The sequence below is a fragment of the Folsomia candida genome, unplaced genomic scaffold, assembly GCF_002217175.1.
Source record: "Folsomia candida strain VU population unplaced genomic scaffold, ASM221717v1 Fcan01_Sc001, whole genome shotgun sequence".
NCBI lineage: Eukaryota > Metazoa > Arthropoda > Collembola > Entomobryomorpha > Isotomidae > Folsomia > Folsomia candida.
Window position 1 is genome coordinate 27,744,352 of NW_019091193.1, and position 21,684 is coordinate 27,766,035.

Below are 21,684 nucleotides of genomic sequence, written 5' to 3' on the forward strand. Positions count from 1 at the left end.
CAGAAATTACTTGTTGTAATCTGCATGATTTTGATTGGTTGGTTGATGACTGGTTTATCGTAATAATACAAAAATGGACGATAAAAACTGAATGTTTGTGATACAGTGATGTTTATTAACTTTGTATTTATGTGAACAAGCATGAAAACATGTTTTTGTGAAATTACGAATTTTGACGATTTCACATCATCACTGACACTAAAACTAGGTACCATTTTTTCGTACATTTGAAAATTTCAAATTAAAATATCATAAGAAACTAATGTTCATTACTAAAAACTAACAATCCAATCGTGCATTAACAAAACTCGGTAATGATTAAAGAGTAGTTAGGTGACCATGTCAAACTTAAATTATATAATTGTTTAAAAACATTCACACACAATTTTAAACAAAGTTGCAAATATTAGTCATTTAAGGTGCAGAAAAAATTTGTGAACTAAATTGTTGACAATGATTAATTAACTAGTTGCTAATAAACTAATAAGAGTCTATTGATTTACGACAAAGTCGAGTGTCAGCAAAGAGGTCAATAATGACAAATAATATCTAAACTTATGCATATTCGAATAAGTTGAGTAAGCGTTAATTGTTCGAGGATAGTTGGACATTTGGACATGGACAAAAATTAAGGTTGTGGCCATAGTTAGTTTTTCGTCTACAAATAGTAGAGCGATTCACGAAGACTTGTTCCAGGAGCGGCGCGGATACTGCTTCCGACCAGCGACGCCAACTTGTGGGCATACTGAAATTCAATTACAAAATCAATAATCTTCATTCGTCAATCATGAATATATTGAAGAGTAAAAACTAGAGTTACTTGTGTCATGGCTGGAACGCGGACTGTTCCTGGCCAGTTGTAGTACATGAACGAAGAGACGTATGCGAATTTTTGGATCAAATCGGGCTTAGTTTCACCCACGTCTTCGATCACGGTGTAGTGAGTTGGAGTCACGGTGCCCTATAATTTAAAAAAGTTAATTATTAGTTAATTACTTATATTTTTACTTAAACAAGTACAGCAGTTGAATGAAAATGAAATTAAATATGTTTATGTGCATACCTGTCGCACAAGTTGAGAAACGATATAAAAATCATACGAGTCGAATCTCGTCACGGTGTGGTCAATGACCGTTCCAGGATGCGGATTCTCCCAGTTTCGGCCCGTCTATCAAATTAATCCAAAAATATGCATGTAGCAATTCAACACACTTCAAAGATCAGGGAACATCTTACGATTTGGAAGAATCTTTGTGGAATTCGCTTCTGGACAACGACAAAGCTAAAGCTTGTGTTCGGAACACATTTTTCTTTGACGACGTCCAGGACTTGTTTCGACTCGTGTTGATTAAATGTCTTGGGATCCGCCAAGCCACCGTCGCGCCAAATGATTACTCTTACTGGATAACATCCTTGTTCCTAATGAAAAATTAATTACGTTAATTATGCATAATTTAACGAGAAATAGATTCATGTCACAATATTCATACCACGTTAAAGGCTTCCATAGCCTCTTCAAAAGCACTTCGTAAGTTGTCCGCAACCTCCTGATGCACTTTCAGCACGCGACAAATAGATACGTAACGAGTGCACTCGTTGTTGAGAGTAGCAACCAGCCCGAGAACGGAGGCGTCCTTCTTCAACGGATCGTGGGCCACGTCAATTCCGACGAACATCATCGGGTTTTTCTACAATTAGATAGCAACACATCTTGAAAACCTTTACAGAATGCCATTAACGGAGGTGTATAAAATTGTTTAACCGACGAGATTTACAAACTTAACAAAAAGGTCTCAACAATATAGAAATTGAACTTACAAACGGGAGGGAGAGTGACCACAAAGAGCCTCCGAGTTTGCAGTTGATCTGCAAGGCGATCTTCTGGACGACTGAGTTGAACTTTTTGTCGTTTGAGAGAGTCTTTGTGAGACAACACTGCGACGGGACCTCCAACTCACAGAGGGAAAGCTTTTTGATCATTCCATAGACATCCTCTCTTTGCTGAGGCATCAAGACGAAGAGGAAATGGTATTTCTAAAAGTTAAACAATTTTTCAATAATTACGGGTGAGACCGAGTTATTAAGTATTTGGCATTTTAGCTTACATCGCGCGTCAAGTTCGATTTGATAGCTTGACGAAAGTCGCTGATCTGATGTCCCTTCGTTGCAACGACCTCGGGAGCCGATGCGACCTGGATTCCCAACTGCATACATGCCTTCCGATATTGATCCACAAAGCGGCGCGCCTTGTCACTGTCGCGTTGAGTGCAAATTAGCAAGTATTTGTTCACATGCACCTGTCAATTCAAAATTTAGAAAGTTTAATTGATGTTAACGAAATAAATTATCAACATTATCTAACATCTTGATTATTGAGATCTTACTGGTTGCACAACACCGGACAGTGCATCACGGCTGAAGTCAGCTCCAGCAGCAGCGAGCTGCTTCTTGCCAAAATTGAGAGCTGGTCCAGCATGGATCCGCGCCTTCATCGTGAGTGGGATATTCTCCATCTCCAAATTCCACTTTGTAAGAATGGCCTTGGCTTCTGGGGTTCCTAAATACATCAGAACCACAAAATGGATAATCATTACTAAAGATTAACCAATGTAACTCATAATTCCTAGTTGGCAGAAAAACTTACCATTAACTTCCTTGATAAATTTCTCCAGGGCGATGCGTCGCTGGCCAGGGTTCAGTCGGGTGTGCTCCCCGAGGTCTTTCATAACGGTAAAGTTTGACCTTTGGTCTTCCGTCAAACCAGTGACGAAGCACAACTCTGGGACCAGAACGACCAACTTGTCCTCTTGGATAGCATCCCCTCGTCTCGGTTTAATCCGACTCACCAACATGGGCTGGTCTGGGTACTGGATTTGCAAACCGTGGTGCTCCTTGTAATACTCCGCGTAGGTAACCTATACACACATTTAATACAAAACATTGATTATTGATTAAAATTAACTTGCAGCACACATTGGTCTATGCTAAATTAACTAATCACCATTTGATCTTTCCTTAAGAACTGGTCTTTCGGAGATGCGTGCCACCAAATGTCGTCGATTTTATAAGAAGCATTATTAAATCGGGTGAGAACAATCTTTCCCACGGCAAATTCTGCAAACTTGGCCTTCCAGTCCGGACCAAGCGTTCTCATTGCACACCTAAAAAAAATTAACAATAAACAATTAACTTTACCTATGTTCACTTAGCCACTTTAAAATTCACTCACATCTGTTGATATATGGTTTCCTGCCGAAGGACACGATGGGATGCATCCAAACAGAGCATTAAACCGCCTTCTTGCTCATCCACGGCGATGCAATATCCTGGCCAAATATCTAATCTGTGATCAGAGCAAGAAAAAATATTAAAACTTTGAGCTTGAAGTTTTGACAAATAAGGGGAGCCTCACTTGTGTTGTGGGAGCGACTTGACGCCCTGGACATCGTAGTAGTTCCGACGCAGCATTACACGACCCAACGCCTTCATCACTCCTTTGAACATGATGTTGATGAACTGGATCATCGTGTAAGCCGGCCTCTCCTTCACGTAGACAGCAATTATGTTCAATTCGGTATCTGGACTGTTGGGATGAAACCCTTTCAGCTCGGTAACCTAAAAAAAACAAATCAACCAATAAATTTTAACCAGTTTTTATTATTCTAAGTTCTTGGTAATTGGTAATAAAATCAGTCAAGCAACTTACATGCTCATCGAACTTGACGGCGGTAAACAGCATCGTTCCGTCGAAGGTGTACGTCCTATCTCCCATCACAGCCCGCACCGATCGCTTCTTCATCGTAGTGCTGTCGAGGGGAGGATCAAAATCCACATGGTATTCGTGAATCGTGCAGTTGCCGATAAACCTTAGTCGAATGTAATTCGTAGCCACTGTGATTCTGCAAGCAAACAATTAATCAGGCAGTGTACTAATTTAACAAGATGGTTGAAATGAGCTTGATTCACTCACTCCTCGCCCTTCGCTCCTCTTCGAACCATTGGAGCTCGGTCACGTTGAGGCGCCAATGTTGGAGCTTCCTCTGTCCGAGCAGCGGCTGCCGGCTGTTGTCCCAATGAAGCCTTGGGAGCCTCGATTCCAACTTCTTCAGGAGCCATTTTGCCACGTCCGCGACCTGAACTTGATGTCACGACCGCCCCGCCACCACGCTTAGATTTCGAGACAGTCGGTGTAGTTTGGGAGTCCCCATGGCTGGAAACTATCGAATGACTGGACTCTGCCTCGTCACCAATCGGGTTGGCTTGTTCCTGTTCTTGTTGCCCTTCTTCAGGGGCTTCTTGTGCGACCACGACAACAGGTTTCAAGTCTTCAGGGGGAATTACAGCTTCGATTGGTTCTGATGATTCTTGAGGGAGAAGAACAACAGGTTCATCTTCAACCACAGCCGGTGGAGGAGGACGAGGAGGTCTGGCAGGTGCTGCAGGTGTGGGTGCTCTCATCCCGAAATGAAATGATGGTTTTGCCACACCGCTGGTCGGAGACACCGCCTTCTTGGTAGGTTCGCCCACATCCCCCAAGGGCTTCGACTTTGGAGCTGACCCGCGACCGAACGTTCCACGCCCTCGTCCTAAAAATAAATCATTTTTGCATTACTCAGCTTCAGCATGTTTATTTGACGCAATTAATCGAATCAATAAATCATTAATTAACAATTAATTTTTCACCAATGGATGGGCCCGTAACTTCTTCGTCATCACTCTCATCGTCTCCTCTGATTCCAACTGGACGGTCTTGTCGTTGAGGCATCGACGAGATCGAAACTTCCTCCAAGCCTCCAACCGCCTCGTCAATGTCCACTTCTTCTTCATATCTGGCTCGCAGCTCTGCCGCGCTCAGTTGTTCTGGCGGACTGGTCGTCACCGCTGGCGTTGATTCGAACTGGAACTCAACACTGAGCTCCTGCGGATCCTCCTCCTCATCAGGTGGATTATACTACAAAAAATGGAGCGGAAATAAAAATTCATCAAAATAAGTTCAAACAGGTAACGAACCGACCAAAACAAAAATAAAAACTTGCTAACTGTTAACTAACAAGTGTGCACCTATGATCACCTATGATAATTACTAAAGCTTAAACTTACACCTCGGCCACGACCCAGGCCTCTCCCCCGACCGAATCCCCCTCGGCCCGAATCCATAACTAATTGTTTCTACTGTGTGGTGAGCTAACTTCAAACTTTGACAAGGAATTAGAGCTTAGACAACAACAGATTATCAAAAAGTTCACTCTGAACTGAAAAACGAAATAAAATAATAATTTTTGGTGGGAGCAGAGAGCGAACACGTCTGACTAAGCCCGAGTTTAAGAAAGGAATGAGCCGTTAAAAGAAAGGAATGTTTGATGGTTCGGCCACAATGCGCACTCACTCAACTAAATGCGACGTAGTTATAAACTGGTGGTGGTGGCTGGTGGCTGCTTGATGATGATTAGTTTAGCAGTCAGTCTGTCTCATTTCATTAAGTATGCAAATTTGAGTCTGCTGGATCGCATTACACAAATGAGTGCAAATAATAAAATGCAAATGAGGACAAATTTATTTCGGGTTTTGTTAGAAATTATAAATTTTGAAAGACTATGAATTTAATTGCTTTGACCGACGAATAGGAAGTGACGATGGTTATCCAACATGTTTCTAAATATCTTTAAAATGAACATGTCAGGAGATAGATTTGAAATTCAAATTTTAAATCACATGTTGAGCGTGGGGTTTAATACAAATTAATTAAGGAACAATTAAGTATTACCAAAATAGTTAAAATTAGATATATCTAGCAATAAATAACGTATTCATGCATGTCCTTGGTTGTCCTGCATGAATGAATGGCAACATGGAAATTCAGGCGTTCTCTATGAATTTATTTCTGAGCGTCCAATTTTGCAACAAAGTTTCTCAAAGGTCGTTGACATGGGGACGAAAAGATCAGAGTTTTCTCTGCCAGCCAGCCAAAAGTTCACTTCAGGCCCAGAGACGCCAGTCCACTCGCAGTCTCCGCTCCGACACTTTCCTCTCCAGCCAGTCCTTCCACCAATTTCTCTCAGAAACATTTACATTTTTCCCGAAACTTCTCACGATAAATTCAAAGGTAAGTGGTAGCTGTAACAATTCATTACTCGATGATTAACTACTTAAATGTGGAAACATTGAAAACGGTGTCGTTCGTTTACTTTAATTTTTTTCAAATTCTCCTTTTATTTATATTTGAATCCTTCAGGTCCCAGATTAGAAATGGACATCGCGTTCCTTGATAGTTTGCTAGGATCCCTTGGCAATGGAGCAGGCTCTGGAGCAGAGCCAGAGTCTAGTGCTAGTCTGTTCGAAAGATTGGGAGCAGCTGAGGTGGAAGTTATGCTGACGGAGGAAGAAGGTAATTTGTGAATGACCTATTATACAACGAATTAATTCCTTAGATGGAGAAAAGTTGGAATTTTTTCATTTTTTAAAATTCTCATTGTATTTACATTTCATCAGGGCTTACTGTAGCCCAGCAGTTGGAAAAATATGGTTTGGAAGACATGTTAGACCCAAACGTTCAGGCCATAGTGTCTGAGGCTGAGATGATGGCTGAGATGATGCCAATGCCAGCCCCAGTGCCAGATCGAGTGACGGAGTCAGTTCCAACACCAGCTCAGCCATTTTCAACGCATGAGGTGAAAAAGAAGAGTAGGTCACAGAAAAAAAAGAGAGAGGAGGTTCCGGTCAGTGACGATGACGAGGTACAAGTGGTGGATGTAAAACCGGCGAAAAAAATGGGTCTCCCCAAGAAGGTCGTCATCCCAGGTGAATTTGTGGTGAAACGGCCACGTAAATCGAGTCCGAATACCAATGAAAATTTCGAGAACGAAGGGGAAGGCCCATTCTCGTCTGTGAAGGTGTGGAGAGGTCGTGGACCGAATATAATGGCTGAGATGTTGCCAGCCCCAGTGCCAGCTCCAGTGACGGAGTCAGTTCCAACACCAGCTCCAGAGCCATTGTCGGTGCCTGAGGTGAAAAAGAAGAGTAGACCACAGAAGAAAAAGAGAGAGGAGGTTCCGGTCAGCGACGATGACGAGGTACAAGTGGTGGATGTGATACCGGCGAAAAAAATGGGTCTCCCCAAGAAGGTCGTCATCCCAGGTGAATTTGTGAAAAGGCCACGTAAATCGAGTCAGAATACCAACGAAAATTTCGAGAACGAAGGGGAAGGCCCATCCTCGTCTGTGAAGGTGTGGAGAGGTCGTGGACCGAATAGATCTAAACCTCCACCTCAGGTTAAGTCGAGAATTCAACTCGCAAGGGAGGAAATGATGGGCTTCGATGCAGAAAACGAGGTGATCGAACCAGATGTACTTATACCAGAAGTACTTATACCAAGAGGACAAGTAGCCTCAGAAGATGTCGAAGCTCTCATGAAGATCTTCTTTCCGCCAAAAGGTTCAGAAAAGTTCCGTCGGTCAGGTAAATGGTACGCTTAGTGTAGATAGAAAATTATTAATACATGTAAATAAACAAAGAGTAGAGATGATATTACATACAGACAATTTATTAACGTCAAAAAAAATTCATATGACATAGTTTAGTTATTTTATGTTATTACATTGGAAATATCTCCATATTATTATAACCTGCATAACAGGACTAAAAATCAAGAAATGCTAAACAAATTTGCATTAGTTAATGTCATCAAAAATTCTATAAAACTAAAGATAAAATATTCTCAAGAAATAATTAGTTTGGAAAGCACAAATTCAATACTACAGCTTAATCATCAAAACATTTCCAATCAGATTACTGTTAATAATTCACCAAAAAAATACCCACCCCTGTGACGATGGTCACTATCAGAAAACTCGCATCAGAATTGTGGCATCCCGACCTCCACAAGTCACCCATTTTCCTGACTCCACTGCAATTGAATTCCTCGTACTCATTGACCAACGCTCTTACATCGTAAAACAAACCTCGGGGAGACCTGTCGACGTGATTTTTCGAATCGAATGTCTTCACCCATTTTGACGCTGGAGTAAACAATCCGTGTTCGATTACTAGAGAAATAAAGTCAATTGTCGAACAGTTCGATGCCGGATAGAGGGCTTTTGCGAAGATTCTCGCATGTTCAACCAGTTTCTGAATTTTAATAGTGTTCAGTATTTGAACAGGTATTTCGATTGCTTTAGGTTTCGGTCCCCCATTTCTGGCTATGTCAAATTCCAAGCTGTTGTTCTCCAATTTGGTACAATGGGCGAAATATGTTTGATCGGACAGCTGCAGAGAAATGGGATTAAAGCCATTTTTACGATCCGGGTCTGGAGGCCAGTAGTAGAGGATATGAGGGGCAGTGATCTCGTTGCTTACCTGAAATTAAAAAATATTAGTATTTATTTCGACATTACCAAAGACTAGTAAATTGTGCTTGTAAACTGTGTAAATTTTGTGAGATGATTGAATACAAAACTGGCACAAAGTTAAGAGACAGTAATTGGTCAAAGGGGTCTCACATCAAGTAGACTAAAGCTAACTCTCGAATATTTTGAAATACCTTTTGCTAACAAAATTTAGGCGTGAATGAATTGTCTCAATGTTTTTATCTCATAATGTTGAGTAAAGCTAAGTTTTATGCAATAGAGAAAGAAAAAAAAACAATGTAAATGTGTAACTCACAATTGGTGGGCAAACGTCAAACTCTTCCTTACATTCCTTGGAACACAAGATTGGGTCATCAAGAGGAAGAGGAGGTGCTGCTGTCGTGGTCGTGGCGCTAGCGTTATACAAAAATTTCGCCAATATCGATTCTTCTTCTTGGCTTATCATCAAGAACGAATCGTCTTCGAATTCGTCTTCTAGGCCTGGCAGGACTGGAGAAGCGAATCCCCCTCCCCCCAGAGAGAGGAAGATGAGTAAAAGTTGGGGTCGCATCTAAAAAGAAAATTAATAAGATCTGAATTTAGGAAATCAGGAAATCTTATATTCTGCAGCTCTCTCTCGGAAACGATTTCTGGGCGAGTGAGTCTGCTGAATAATTCAGCGAATGGCATGGCAAGGATTGGCGAGTTGGCGCCCGGCCAGGTTTCGTCCGTTGAGTGAACAAAGGAAAGCAAATGGCTTGATGAAAGCAGGGTCAGTTGAGATAGGAAAGCTATTCACATGCAATACAAAACATGGAACGAGGATAAAGTTAAATTAAGTTAGTTAATTTTGTATATAGCAGATTTTTAAGGAAAAATTACATTTTTAGAGGACTAGTTACCTAGAAAGTGCGAATTCAATTGCTTACCGTTTTCAAATCGCAAAATTGAGACACTAACTTGAAGATATCTGATTCACAAATTTAATTATAACTGACGAAACTCTGAAATTGCTATCACTCGCCTTTAAAATATGGTAAAGGTGTAAATTTAAGATCAAATTCTCCAGTATATAAATTTATTGCAAGATCAATTGTTAACCACTGCTCGTATTTATCAGTATCTGGTGTACGAACGATAAGGTACAGAAAATATGCTTTAGGGACTAGTTGTTTAATTAGCTGTAAGCTTGTCTGAGTAAAAGATTAGAAAGTATTCCTACATAAAATCGGTCATAAAAGTATGTCCAGCTGCAATTGATCGCTTTACTTTATGATTTTATCATGTTCACAAAGTCCACTTCTTTGTCATGAATATATAATTATGTATCTAGCTCGGTGTTTGTTATTTGTATACTTAAGCTTAGTTCAACCAACCAATTACGATATCCTACGTTCAAACTCAATCCTAAAAATTCCTACTGGAAAAGTTACTTAAAGAAACTCTGAAGAAATCAATCACTTTTGTTAACAACCAAGATTTCGTTATAATATACCATACAATGAATTGAATGCCAATAAAATGAGAATTCTGAATTTGTGCGTTCTCTATGAATTCATTTCTCAGAATTGTTATGAATGCCGTAGAATCCAATCATGTTCTGTTCTTTCAATCTTAACATGTTTTCCTCACTTGTTGAGATTTTCGATTGTAAAATAAATTACTAGTTCCTTAAAGTATTTTGGTGAAATGTAAGTTCAACTAAAGTCTAAAATCAGGGCGCATTTGTTAACAATCATAAATTATGATTCACAATTTCTACGTTATTAAAGCTCCCCCGTCCACCTCATCATGCATGGTTTGGTTATGTGTAATTATATTCCATGAAGTGAAACAATAACTTCTTGTAAGTCTGACTTATTGCCCGTCCATCCAGTCCAGTCCTGTCCGTTCATATTATCATCGTTATTATTATCACAAAAACACCAAGTAAACAGTGAGGCTAATTAAGCGTCTTCCAACTTATTCTTTCTTATACAGAGCTCGTTGTTTCCAACAAACCACGCTACATGCAAACCGATTCTCATTCTCATCACACAATAATAATAATAATGCTCCGCTGCATGAATTTTACCACTCAAGTACTGACCACGAAGGTTAAGATTATATCGTCATCAGCTTAATCCTGTGACGTGAGATCCTGGTTAGGGATCCATTTAAACCTGAATGAATGAATCACGTATTTAATCACCACCTCATCCTCAGTAACAACACAAGATTAGCAGCATCTAGACCACAAAAGTTGCCGGAATATAATATTATTACTATTTGTGTACCGTTTTCGCTATGAATAACGCGTTATTTCGATCCGTCGTCATAATAATAGCTGCGACACTATTATGTCGTTCCACCCTGGCGAAAATCACGGTACTTCCAGACGAAGAAATCGACCATGTCGACGATTCAGCTCCCCCATTTTATCAAGAGTGCAAAAAGACTTCTGACTGTCCAGCGTCTTACTGCTGTGTTTTGGGTAAATATAGTTGCACAAATTTCAAAAATACCCCATCCGAAATCCTATTTCCTAATCCTAATTCCATTCAGGAATGATGCGTTACCAGATGCCGTTCTGTTTGCCCATTGGCCGATTGGGAGATCCGTGTCACCCGTACGCGGAGAACAATTACAGGAGGAATTTCACCCTGAACTTCCCCAATTTAGAAGACGGCGTCCACATCGAGGAATCCTGGCTGTTGATGTGTCCCTGCGCCAAAGGCTTCTCCTGCTCGAAGGAGGATGCGACTTGTAGGAAAAATAAAACTGATTGATTAAGAAGTTACAAAGTATTTTTATAATAATAACCTTTGAGGTTAGACGATGCTACATTAAAAGTAATATTTATGCGGTGCTTAAACGGTGTGATGCAAGTTGAGCATGCAATTCTTGTCACTTTATGTATCAAGTTTGGGTCGTAAAGTTGGATTTTTTAGCCTTGCTTAGGCCTTGTTTAATATGTAAATGTATTCATTTCTCGTTCCTTGATATTATGAATTATGATTTCATTCATGCATATTTCCAACTTGAACAACGGAAATTTAATTTTTTGGAAATTTTGAGAAATTAATTCTTAGCCAAAAAATCGTCCAAATTTGGTCCAGATATCACTGGAAATAAGTCCTAAAATATTTTTTAAAACTAGCATTTGGCCACTCGAATTAGGAAGCCAGATTGACCAATTGCAAAATAATTGATATTAACGATATCATTTTTATGAATATGTATTAATATGAATTACGACACACATTTTCATGTAAAACCAAAATAAATCGACATATTCAATTAAATGCACTCATTTTTTTCTCTTTCATTTAGAATTCCGCGATTACTTTTTATTTATGTAAATTATTACTCTTTCAGTACTTGAATTGAATTTGTAACATTTTCTCTCTCTCTTTCGTTCTTTCTCTCTTCCATAATATTTACTTAATTAGTAGTAAAATCTATCATCATCATATTATATTTCTCAATATCTATTTGTACAACTTCGTTATATACACAGCTTAATACTTTTTACATTTATACAGGAAAGTTACATCTACAAAAAAAAATGGGGCGATAAACAATTTGTGTGAAAACAAACGATTTTTATAACGATATCGATTACGACGTGAACTCTTAAATATTTTACGCATTTCAAGTATGCATCGAGGTACTACACGTAATTAAGAATGTTTCCTGCTAATTACATATTTTAAGGTTACAACTAGTCTTCCGCTTCTACTACGGTATCCTCTTAAGAATAATACTTTCTAGGAAACACCACAACCTGATGGTACGTAAATCATGGAAAGAAAACTTTTGGTGGGTGGTTATTAATTGCGTTTGGATTAATTACAATTACTCGTTGAGGGACGAGGATTTGATAACAGTTAAATTTAATCAATCCAAATTTGGATAGTTAGCCTTATTACGTATCGTTAATTAGTAAGTAGACAGTCTTCAAGTACATAGTGTAAGTATTTCAAACTATTTCGCAAAATTTTTGCATACTTATTAGAGGAAATCGTTACTTTTTTCATACCGAAAAATTCCATGAATTTAAGTCTCATTCCAAATTTGCGTACAATAAATAATTCTCCTGACAAATTAGTAATTTAGCTGGTGGTAGGTAAGTCATAATAATTGGTGGGATATAGTAACGACCTGGCATCATAGAAGACATGCACAACGTATAAATAATGTATAAAAAAACTGTGTAAAAAATGCACCGAAATTCGTAAAAAATGTAAAACTGTAAAGAAAATACTTGGCACTTGCGAAAAGGATACTTATCAACGCATAATTATTTATGGGGTGACGCTAACATAATAAATATAAAACTATGCAAATTATATAATTATAAAAACTGTGATCACATGATTGTATCGGATGATATATTTATGTGGTGGTTAGTTAAAGGAATAAGAAATTATTATCCGTTAATTGGGGGCAGGTTGTAAATACTGATTCGCTCAAAATAATAACGTCTGTCACATCGTCATAATAATAAATAATTTTTAACAGGACTCTGGTCATAACAAAAATCGTTTTTCGGTTTTCGGAAATCTTGAAAAGTTCTCTTACGAAGATTATTAATTTACTTTTATTGGAGTCAAGTAATTAAATATATGGCGTGGGGAGAATGAGAAGCACAAACAACAGCACGGTTTTGAAGAACTACACAATTAACCGCACCACCACCTCCCTCGTCGTTAATGTCGTTGAAGAGTAGTAGTTAATATTAATTAATAATTAGAAATTGTTTTTAATAGTCTTGTCCACGTGAAATATCAGCGTGGTTCAACTGATATCATACGACGCTCTCCTCTTCTAAACTTTTTGATATCTTTTTATTCCCCCCGTGATGGTTTCCCGATTTGACGCCACCACCACCACCATTAGTCACAGAATTGCTATTGCTAATATTGTTATGATTATTGGCCACGTCTTGTTGGTGTTGCTGCTGCTGCTGGTGGTGGTCATTGTTGCATTGTTGTTGGCCGGCGATAATTAGACTGTTGTTGGCACTACTGGGGAATCCGGGTGGGAGAAGGATGCCTCCATTGCTACTGGCCGCGTACCCATACGGGCTTCCCATGGGATCCTGCTTCCCGTGACTACTTGGGGGTTGGGAGGATGCGGTCCGTTTTTCTAACCAGATTGCGTACTCGGCCTGTGCCAAGAGTCGCTCAACGTGTTCCAACTGTTCTTTGTGAGACAGGAGCCTTTGCAAACCGGCAGAATGAGAGTTGCTATCTAGTGACTCAGTTCGGGAGAGGATGTGCTCCGTCTGGTTGAGGAGGTGTTCCACACGACCGACAATGTTGCCTTGTTGTTGCTGTTGCTGCTGCTGTTGTTGGTTTGGGGTCGAGTGGGGGATCCCGGGATGCATGCCGGACGAGGGGGTGGATGCGGGTGAAGTGGGAGTTCTGTCGTAGAGGGGAGTGTGGCCCGGAGTCCGGTGCTTTTGGAGGGGGAGGAGTGGTAATCGGCGAACGTCTTCGACAGAGCTACGTTGCTTATATTCTCTGCAAGAGGGAGGAAAAATTATGAGTGAGCTTAATTGCATGTACGGATGGATGAAATAAAAAGTAAATTGGAGGAGAGGTTTTGTGGCTTACCTAGAGTACACGTTGTCAGAAACGTCCATACGACCAGATTTGGAATGAATGTCAGACACAATGCCGGACTGCGAGGAGGACAAAATGGGAACATTATTTTCAAAACTCTATAGCCTGCCTCCTCATTATCACTCATTAATGACAACTACTCACATCAGGCGTCACATCGTGACTCGACTCACTCGAACAGTACGGCGGTGGGTTTCCCATACCGGGAATGTGGGAATTATTATTACTATTGTTACTATTATTATTCGCATTTGCGAGTTGAAGGACAAAATTCCTTCCGGGATGCGGAGGTCCGTTTGGGTTTGGGAGAGGACACTGTGGCGGAGGTCCTACCCCTGCCGCGGCGTAACGGATCCTCTCAATCGTCCTGGCGAGATCGGTTCGCCCAGGAGTCATGCTCATATTGCCTCCACCTCCGTTGTGATGGTGGTTATGGTGCATACTGTGTGGATGGAAGTTGAAGTGGCCTCCTCTTCCTGTTTGATTTCCACTCAAGTTGGGGATTGATCCGATTTGATCTAATGGAGGGCATACGGATTCTGAGAAATAGAATGGAATGGAGTTATGCTTTATTTACTCAAAAACGAAAAGTGAGCAAATATTGAGAGAGATAAAATGATGGTGAAAACAGCCTATTTTCGTACCTATGGTATGAGCCAGATTATTTCCACGCGGCCGCGATGCGTCATAAATAGAGTCGATGGTTTTCGTCAGATCTCTAGAAATTGAGTAAATATAATCCCTCGGGGCGGATAGGAGAACGCGATCCGACCCGGAGTGATTTGACCCCGTGGATGAGCCCGCATTTGGAAACGGGGCAATTTTTACACTTTCCAGACTGGCATAAATATTATTCGAGTCATCCTTCGAGCCCGGATGGTTGGAGCCTGTACAGAGAAGGGGGTTTTCGTGCTGATGCGTATGGCTGACCTCGCGGGAGACGGGCTTCCCGAAAACTACTTTGGTCACTAATAGACTCGCTGGGGCGGGTTCGGGGAGCTTCAACCCGGGTGGAAATCCATCAACTGGCGTGCCAGGGAGGGAGTGAGAAGGGCCGTTATTCCCCAAACGGAGAGGTAAACCCCGACCCACGCTCGACCGGTATTCCCCCAGTCTCTCACCTGTGTGCATTAAAAATGAGTTTGAGTTTTCAACCGAAAGGAAAAAATGTACAACTGGAAAAAGCATCCTTCTTTCTCAGTCAGCAAAACAGACGCCACAAGTTTTCTTACTTACCCGGCAGTGTTCTCTCCCCAAATGTCTTTCCTCTCAAGGAAGATCGACTCTCTGTCGGGCCTAACATCATTACATCGGCTCTCGCATTCGAACTGCAAAATTGAGGCGGACAATAAATCAAAATCACTCAACCAACGAGATGAAGTATATGGCAAGAAAAGCCAGGCCAAAGCCCAGTACCACCGCCGCCACGACGACGATGTCGACTACTACTTGTATATCGATGACATGTTGTGTATGCAAATATTTATGGCGTGTTCGTACCTGTACATGGGGATACATCTCTGAACAGCAGTGTTGGATGAGACCATGGTGGGATAAATATCTCTGCAGAGCGAATTTCTTAATTAGCCATGGTAAGAATTTATCAGAAGGGCAAAAAGAAACAGTGGTGCTGGTGACTTACCCATTGATCAATCCCACATTCGTTTTGTTTATTGACACTCGAGTTAATCTACTGCAAACAGACATGACAAATACAAATGAGAAAACGTCAGTGGGAAATGTGCACGGCGTGGAATCATTTTGAGATGAGAAAAGTCTGAGCAGTGAGTTCACTTACCTAATGAATCGAACATCAACGGAAAAAATAGTTACAACAAGGAGTAAAATGACTATGGCGAACTCGAGCATTCGAACACACAAACTTAGGACCCAGCCAGTCCATGTGGAGGATTTTTCACACTCGCCTCGACTCTGGAATGAATACAACGTCAAAAATCAATGTAGCAAATCCTTTCCCACTTTTCCTTCACGTTATTAAATTAATGATCGTCTCCTCACCATCGAAACGGAGATAATTATCATTACTGAAAGCGTCAAGGCTAGCAAAGCTGCCCCGAACATGGCTCTAGCCTGGAGACAGCCCCACTTGACGACGAAACCTCGCTTATTACTATTCTTCAGGGTGGACATGTTACATGACCCGTTCGTCATTACGTTCCCATTCCCCCCAACGCTCCCACCCCCACCACCACCACCTCCACCTTGCATCATCCCGTTCTGTCCCCCCATACCCATCCCACTGCCACACCCACCGCCGACAACTCCACCCAACCCATTCATCCCGTTCCCCATCATCATCCCAGAACTCCCCCGCTCACTCGACAGCTTGGAGTAGAAGGGTTTAAACTTGAAGAGATAGATGAGCGAGACGAGGACCAACATCATGTGGGCCGCGATCCAGGCGCCTTGCGTGAGTGGGGCGTGACTCGCGGGGTAGAAATATGCCCCCACCGCGAGGCCGAGGGGGAGGAGGACCGTTCCCAAGGAAATGATGAGAATAACGTATGCCGGGATGGTGTTGTATGACTTGATAAATGGGAATGGGAAGCGGGCGAGATGGAGCGCTACGAGGAACGCGACGACGAAAAAGGTGGCGGGCAAGACGGACAGGATCGGGAGCCAGGTCGGTCTTGACTCCGAGACTGGCGAGCAGAACCAGCCGGCGAGGAGGATCGAAGCTCTGGACGCGGACGCCGTGAAGAGGAACAATAGGATTACGGAGAATGGGGCAAAATCTGTCAAACAAGTCAAAGCCATTGATTAGACGTGTCCATTTTCATCAGAACAGAAGGTGACTCGAGGGAAGAGGAGAAAGCAGCGGAGAAAGCAAAACTCTTACCTCTGAGACTGAAGTGGAGTGAGTGCAAAACCACCAAGGAGAAGATGAGACAGAGCACACTCGTGATGGAAAAGAGGATCCCCATCAATTTGCACTGATGATTCCACGCTCCGCAAAGTGCATCACAAACAATGTACTTTGGACCTGCGATAATCATACGAGGGGAAAAAAGATCACTTTTAAAGGATATGTTCACTCGCAAACCATTCCCACAAATGAAGTAATTTACTAAATTTTTACCATTTCCGTCCCGATTGCTATTATCTCCGCCGTCGAGTCCATCACTCCCCTTCCACGTGCCACGCTTCCCTTGCACCTCCGCCCCCATGAAGCCCCCTTTCGATGAGGCGTCTTCACCTAGTCCACCCCCACCCACACCGCCGGCAGAGTCCTCATCGTCGTACGAGTAAGGATTCGACTCTCCTCCGCGGTCACCACTGCTGTGGTCCAAGTGGTTGTTCCCGTTGTTACTGGGCGAGTTGAGATTTGGGTTCATGTACCGTTCGTCACGGTCGTCTCCACCCCCACCACCGCCCCCGCCGCCGCCGAAATTGTCTTCTTGCCTCCCGTTGTCGTCTACAACCACGGTGCTTCTTGACGTGGCAAGGTTGCTGGGATTGGGAAGGACGTGTTTCGGAATGGCAATGTTGTTGGTGAGTTGGTCCATGTTGTACATGGTTGGGGAACGATTGGAGGAGGCAGGCGAGGGGACGAATACTGCTGGATTGTTGGAATTACCACTACTGCTACTACTGCCACCACCGGGATGTGGATTTGAGGGCGAGGAGGGTTGCTTGTTGGAGGGATTAAAGGAATTAGTATGGCTGCGGGTGCCAGGGTCCACGGTGTAGTTTACTTCCGGTATAAGATCTGAGAAAAGAAGAAAAACAAAATTAAGACTGGGACCGGAGGAAATGAAGGCGTACATGGTTTCAGCCTGCACGACTATGCAACAAACGGCTAGCGGCCTGGTCGTATATCTGGCCAGATTTGGATCCGTCCGAGAAAGGAGCAGGGTCCAAGTCGAGAAGAAGGAAAAGAAGAGTCGGTTCAGTTCAGTCGTCGTCCCAGGAACTATAAATTCTGGACGAAACTCATTTCCTTTCAAGAAAGAAGAGAGGAGACTCATCGTCCTCTGAAAACATGATGATTTCTACTCCACCCGAGTCAAAAGTCTCTGTCGAAGTCTTGTTATTATGCTAAGTACTAGTCCGGGGAGGAAAAAGTAGTCGAATTCCTATCATCGTCATCATCTCAGCAGAGCTACGACGACGACGAACAACTACTCATTCTCACTCCTCGTTTTTTCCCTCTTTCATTTCGTGTCGTGAAGCAATCACGTGAACGCATAGTATTCATTACATTATTATTACGGCGAGAAGAAGGGAGGCCATTTATTCTTACCATGCAAATCAGGCAAGGTCGGCTCCCATTGTGGAATCCGTCCCGAACTTCCTGCCAAAATGCGAGTGACGGCCGGATTGGAGAGGATGGGATTGAAGTCGAATGCCTCCCCTGGTGCGGCCGGAGTGATGCCGAGAAGTGGGTGAGCATCCGAATCACTGCCTGCGCCCCCGTCCGACCGCACTTTGGAAAATACTGCGTTCACATCCTTCGCCAAGGGTTGTTTTGGAGGTTGACCTTTCCCCCCGGTCCCAACATTGCTGCTCCCACTGGTAAATAATTCGCCTCCTTTGCTCTCATCGTCACCACCTAATCGGCCGGGACGACTGCTGCTTGGGTCATTGCTTCTCGGCGGAGGGACGGATCCCTTATTGCCACCTTTGCCGTTGGGTAGGACGACGCCCGTCGTGGGGAAGACGACCCGTGGCGGTTGGGTTGAGAAATGTGGCGGGCCATGGATCAGGGGAGGTGGCGGCGGCCTTCGTCCAAAGGCCTCTCCACCCCGCGACATCCGGAGAAAGCCTTCATCTACAAACAAGACGCAAACACTTGCTTAGATTAAATCCACTTCATTACAAACTTCTGACACAGGGTGCAACAACAAAGAGCATTATAATAAGTGAGTGAGTGAGTGAGTGAGTGAGTGGGGAAGCCCATCTTAGAGCCAACTTTGAGTGGAGGAACGAAGAAACGAAATGGAGCTCCTCTTGGGAGGAGACGAGAGTAGTTAATGGAATGAATAATGCTTTGTTGAAACACACTGTCAAATTGAGTAACATGAACAACAGGCATTTCACTCCGTCTTGAAAACCCACTCGGCTCCTCTGACGTATGCGAGTTTAAATAATAATTTTTACGAGTGGTTCTCTGACTGGGACAGATTATAAAATCTGAACATGCCTGATATTCCGAAGACTTCTTCTTCTGCATGTTGAGAGCCACGGGCCACGAGAGAGGGTTCGTTAGACGAGTTGCGACACAGGATGCCATGTAAGGACGTCGACTGAGTGCGGGTTGAACAGGTTGCAGGGAGAGAAAGTTGGAGAAAGTCGAGAAAATTTAGCTCCGCCAGCCAGCCAATCACCACCACCACCCGCACTCAATCTCTTGAATGGATAATGCTGAGTTGAAGCACTTTTTATGTCATGATTTATCCACGTGATGCAATAGAGGAGGATGGGATGCGATTCGGATTGCGATTTTACTACTTGGTGTAACAGCCATCCAATTTTTTATCGATCAAGATGTATGTACGAGTAAAAAAAACAGGAAGGTAGTCGTAAGTACATACTCGAAAAGTTGGGCCACAAAAATAAGCGTTCCCAGTTGGCTGATCATTTTATATCGGAATCATCATCAGATCAAAACCCACCCAGTCCGGCCAAATCCATCCCATGCGATACATCATCCACACAAAGTTGCGAGGCTGACAAAGTATGAAGAATTCCCTTTATTGAGGAGGCAAAAGGAGAAACGCTAAATGAAACATGGTGCAATTTTTCTTCAAAATCAACTTTCCCGTGTCTCCTCTCTAAATTCCTGGAAGGATAATCATGACGAAAAATGGCAAGCTTTTTTCTCTCCCTTTTTCTCCGTCTGCCTTTGGGACATGGAATCAAAAAAGGTGGATGGATGGAGCAACTTCCACCTGCCAACCAACTTTTTTTTCCATGTTGAACCAACCACCCAACCCACACACTAACAACTGCAGTAGTCTCTCTCTCTCTCTCCGTATCCTCGAGTCATTTCGGCATCATTGTTCATATGGCTTCCGGTAATCAAAATCTGATACAATCACAACAAATAGAAAAACAACAGCTGGGTCCGGATTCCTTGCCTCCCAGCCATTCTGGAGAAAGAGAGAGAGAGAAAGCAAGTTAGCGTCTATCTGCAGATCTGGAATGTAGAGATCTATCTCTGCGAGATCCATCTAGAACGAGAACGACGACGACGATGACATCCATCACCAAGCAGACCGCACCACCCTGCACCCAGCACTTTAAGGAGTAGGAGAAAGTAGAGACTGTTTCCTTCCCTCGTGGCCCTCAACTGCTGACGAGGATGGAGACGACCAAGTAAGACGTGGATTGAAAATTGTGGGCGAGATGGGATGATGACGACGAGGAGGAGGACGACTCGCTGAAAACCAGGTGGAATGAAAGACCAGTCGAGTTGCCGTCGAGGAATACAAAGTTTTCAGCGAGTACAATAAAATGATATGTAACTCGCGTCCTCCTCCTCCTCTCCATTTATCACTTTTATGGATTTGAGATGAAAAATCTATTCCGTGTCCTATTCCTTCAGCAGCAGCAGCAACCAGTCGAGTTCTCATTCATACAATAAAATATCTGCCCCGTTGGTCGGTCGAGGTCCCTGGGTGAGATACATACCACCACCACCAGCACCACCAGCAACAGCAGTGTCAACTCTGAATTTTTGGCGTCGGATTTTATACCTTAAGTTATATGTCTGTACTGGCTGTGCCCCTGCGGTGTCACATTTTCCCCGAAAAGTGAATTCCTCATTTTTTACTTTCTCATGTCCACGAAAAGTATACATTTTCCAGCCATTGTTTTTTCCCCACTGGCTCAAATTCACATCTGATTAACAACAAGGCTGTGCAAATGTGTGCGCATATTTTTCCATAATAATTACACATGACACGACCAAACTACCACCACCGCCAGAAGAAACGCAACCATGTCAAGTGGGTGGATTTGGATTGGGCCTTCGTGCCAGGACAGGTTTTACTTTTCCTCCTCTTTTTTATATATTTTTCTTCTCGATTCGAAACTGAAGTGAAAATATGGGACATAAAATAACATATTCCGAGTCGTTTAAAAATCAGATTTAAAATTTTTTATCCCCGGCGTCATAAACCATTTCATTGTTTTTGTACCTCTTCTGGTACTTTATGCAGGAATAAAAATAAAGTGTTGCTCCATTGTTGTGGGATAACAATGGATTTTTCCTCGAGAGAGGTTTATGTCTTTTTGAGCTGGGATCACATCACCGCCACCACCGCCACCACGGCTGGCAAACGAGATGATGTCGTCGGTGTGGTGGCATCCTGAACGATACTCGGAGTGAGTAGATGTTGATGCTCCATTTCGAAACGCACTGATGGCGAATCATTATAAAAGTTTGCATTTTATTTTATTTCACTCCGTCAAAGTGGTTACGTTTGCTTTTTAGTGTGTTCTGCCTGGCTGCTGGTGCTGGTTCGTGGTTCGTTCGTGGTGGTGGTTGTTGATTGAAGATATGCTTTGCTCTCTCTTGAAGTGGATCGTGAATCGAGTCTGGAGCAGAGTCAGGAAGCGAATGATTTTGATTTAAATTGCAATCAAGTTGAAGCTTTTCCTAAATATGGAGAGGGAATTGCTCACTGGGCCAAGGATTGAATGGTACGAGAAGGATGGCATCATGTTAGTATTCCGCTTCCACATGTTCTCCATTTCCTCGACAATTC

At 42.6% G+C, this 21,684-nt stretch overlaps 5 protein-coding genes across 6 annotated transcripts in view; 2 read left to right on the top strand and 3 right to left on the bottom strand.

Annotated features, from left to right (window-relative positions):
• Positions 1-94: 94 nt before the first annotated feature.
• LOC110855988 (protein argonaute-3) lies at positions 95-5,305 on the bottom strand. The gene is made up of 16 exons (XM_022104431.2): positions 5,101-5,305; positions 4,684-4,951; positions 3,971-4,586; positions 3,707-3,899; positions 3,413-3,615; positions 3,230-3,343; positions 3,002-3,161; positions 2,645-2,915; positions 2,385-2,557; positions 2,106-2,297; positions 1,819-2,034; positions 1,491-1,688; positions 1,237-1,419; positions 1,064-1,168; positions 821-961; positions 95-745 (listed from the first exon to the last, which is right to left on the bottom strand). Exons 1-16 carry the CDS (start codon positions 5,155-5,157, stop codon positions 659-661), a joined length of 3,177 nt encoding a protein of 1,058 aa, XP_021960123.1. The 5' UTR covers positions 5,158-5,305; the 3' UTR covers positions 95-658.
• Positions 5,306-5,458: 153 nt separating this feature from the next.
• LOC118438772 lies at positions 5,459-8,073 on the top strand. Its single transcript, XM_035859509.1, has 3 exons — positions 5,459-6,103; positions 6,233-6,385; positions 6,490-8,073. The coding sequence occupies exons 1-3, from the start codon at positions 5,833-5,835 to the stop codon at positions 7,470-7,472; spliced, it is 1,407 nt and encodes a 468-aa protein (XP_035715402.1). The 5' UTR covers positions 5,459-5,832; the 3' UTR covers positions 7,473-8,073.
• Positions 7,525-9,041, bottom strand: LOC110857671. Its single transcript, XM_022106277.2, has 2 exons — positions 8,659-9,041; positions 7,525-8,352 (listed from the first exon to the last, which is right to left on the bottom strand). The coding sequence occupies exons 1-2, from the start codon at positions 8,911-8,913 to the stop codon at positions 7,792-7,794; spliced, it is 816 nt and encodes a 271-aa protein (XP_021961969.1). The 5' UTR covers positions 8,914-9,041; the 3' UTR covers positions 7,525-7,791.
• Positions 9,042-10,437: 1,396 nt separating this feature from the next.
• Positions 10,438-11,626, top strand: LOC110863318 (astakine). Its single transcript, XM_022112594.2, has 2 exons — positions 10,438-10,815; positions 10,887-11,626. Exons 1-2 carry the CDS (start codon positions 10,629-10,631, stop codon positions 11,108-11,110), a joined length of 411 nt encoding a protein of 136 aa, XP_021968286.1. The 5' UTR covers positions 10,438-10,628; the 3' UTR covers positions 11,111-11,626.
• A 92-nt stretch (positions 11,627-11,718) lies between these two features.
• Positions 11,719-21,684, bottom strand: part of LOC110863319 — a 42,685-nt gene continuing 32,719 nt past the window's right edge. For both annotated transcript variants that reach the window (XM_022112595.2, XM_035859547.1), the window contains 12 exons: positions 18,216-18,743; positions 17,052-17,681; positions 16,812-16,955; positions 15,971-16,707; positions 15,750-15,883; positions 15,594-15,644; positions 15,452-15,514; positions 15,188-15,279; positions 14,596-15,072; positions 14,096-14,490; positions 13,943-14,010; positions 11,719-13,849 (listed from right to left, as the gene is read on the bottom strand). In XM_022112595.2, coding sequence (XP_021968287.2) covers positions 13,132-13,849; positions 13,943-14,010; positions 14,096-14,490; positions 14,596-15,072; positions 15,188-15,279; positions 15,452-15,514; positions 15,594-15,644; positions 15,750-15,883; positions 15,971-16,707; positions 16,812-16,955; positions 17,052-17,681; positions 18,216-18,743 — 4,037 coding nt within the window. In that variant the 3' untranslated portion in view covers positions 11,719-13,131. The remainder of the gene's footprint in view (positions 13,850-13,942; positions 14,011-14,095; positions 14,491-14,595; positions 15,073-15,187; positions 15,280-15,451; positions 15,515-15,593; positions 15,645-15,749; positions 15,884-15,970; positions 16,708-16,811; positions 16,956-17,051; positions 17,682-18,215; positions 18,744-21,684) is intronic.

Coding starts and splice junctions, on each gene's coding strand:
- LOC110855988 (XM_022104431.2), bottom strand. CDS start 5,157: ATGGATTCGGGCCGAGGGGGATTCGGTCGGGGGAGAGGCCTGGGTCGT. Junction 4,952..5,100: donor GCCTGGGTCGTGGCCGAGGT/GTAAGTTTAAGC, acceptor CATTTTTTGTAG/TATAATCCACCTGATGAGGA. Junction 962..1,063: donor TTTCTCAACTTGTGCGACAG/GTATGCACATAA, acceptor TTTAAATTATAG/GGCACCGTGACTCCAACTCA.
- LOC110857671 (XM_022106277.2), bottom strand. CDS start 8,913: ATGCGACCCCAACTTTTACTCATCTTCCTCTCTCTGGGGGGAGGGGGA. Junction 8,353..8,658: donor TTGACGTTTGCCCACCAATT/GTGAGTTACACA, acceptor TTTTAATTTCAG/GTAAGCAACGAGATCACTGC.
- LOC118438772 (XM_035859509.1), top strand. CDS start 5,833: ATGAATGAATGGCAACATGGAAATTCAGGCGTTCTCTATGAATTTATT. Junction 6,104..6,232: donor TTCTCACGATAAATTCAAAG/GTAAGTGGTAGC, acceptor TGAATCCTTCAG/GTCCCAGATTAGAAATGGAC. Junction 6,386..6,489: donor TATGCTGACGGAGGAAGAAG/GTAATTTGTGAA, acceptor ACATTTCATCAG/GGCTTACTGTAGCCCAGCAG.
- LOC110863318 (XM_022112594.2), top strand. CDS start 10,629: ATGAATAACGCGTTATTTCGATCCGTCGTCATAATAATAGCTGCGACA. Junction 10,816..10,886: donor GTCTTACTGCTGTGTTTTGG/GTAAATATAGTT, acceptor AATTCCATTCAG/GAATGATGCGTTACCAGATG.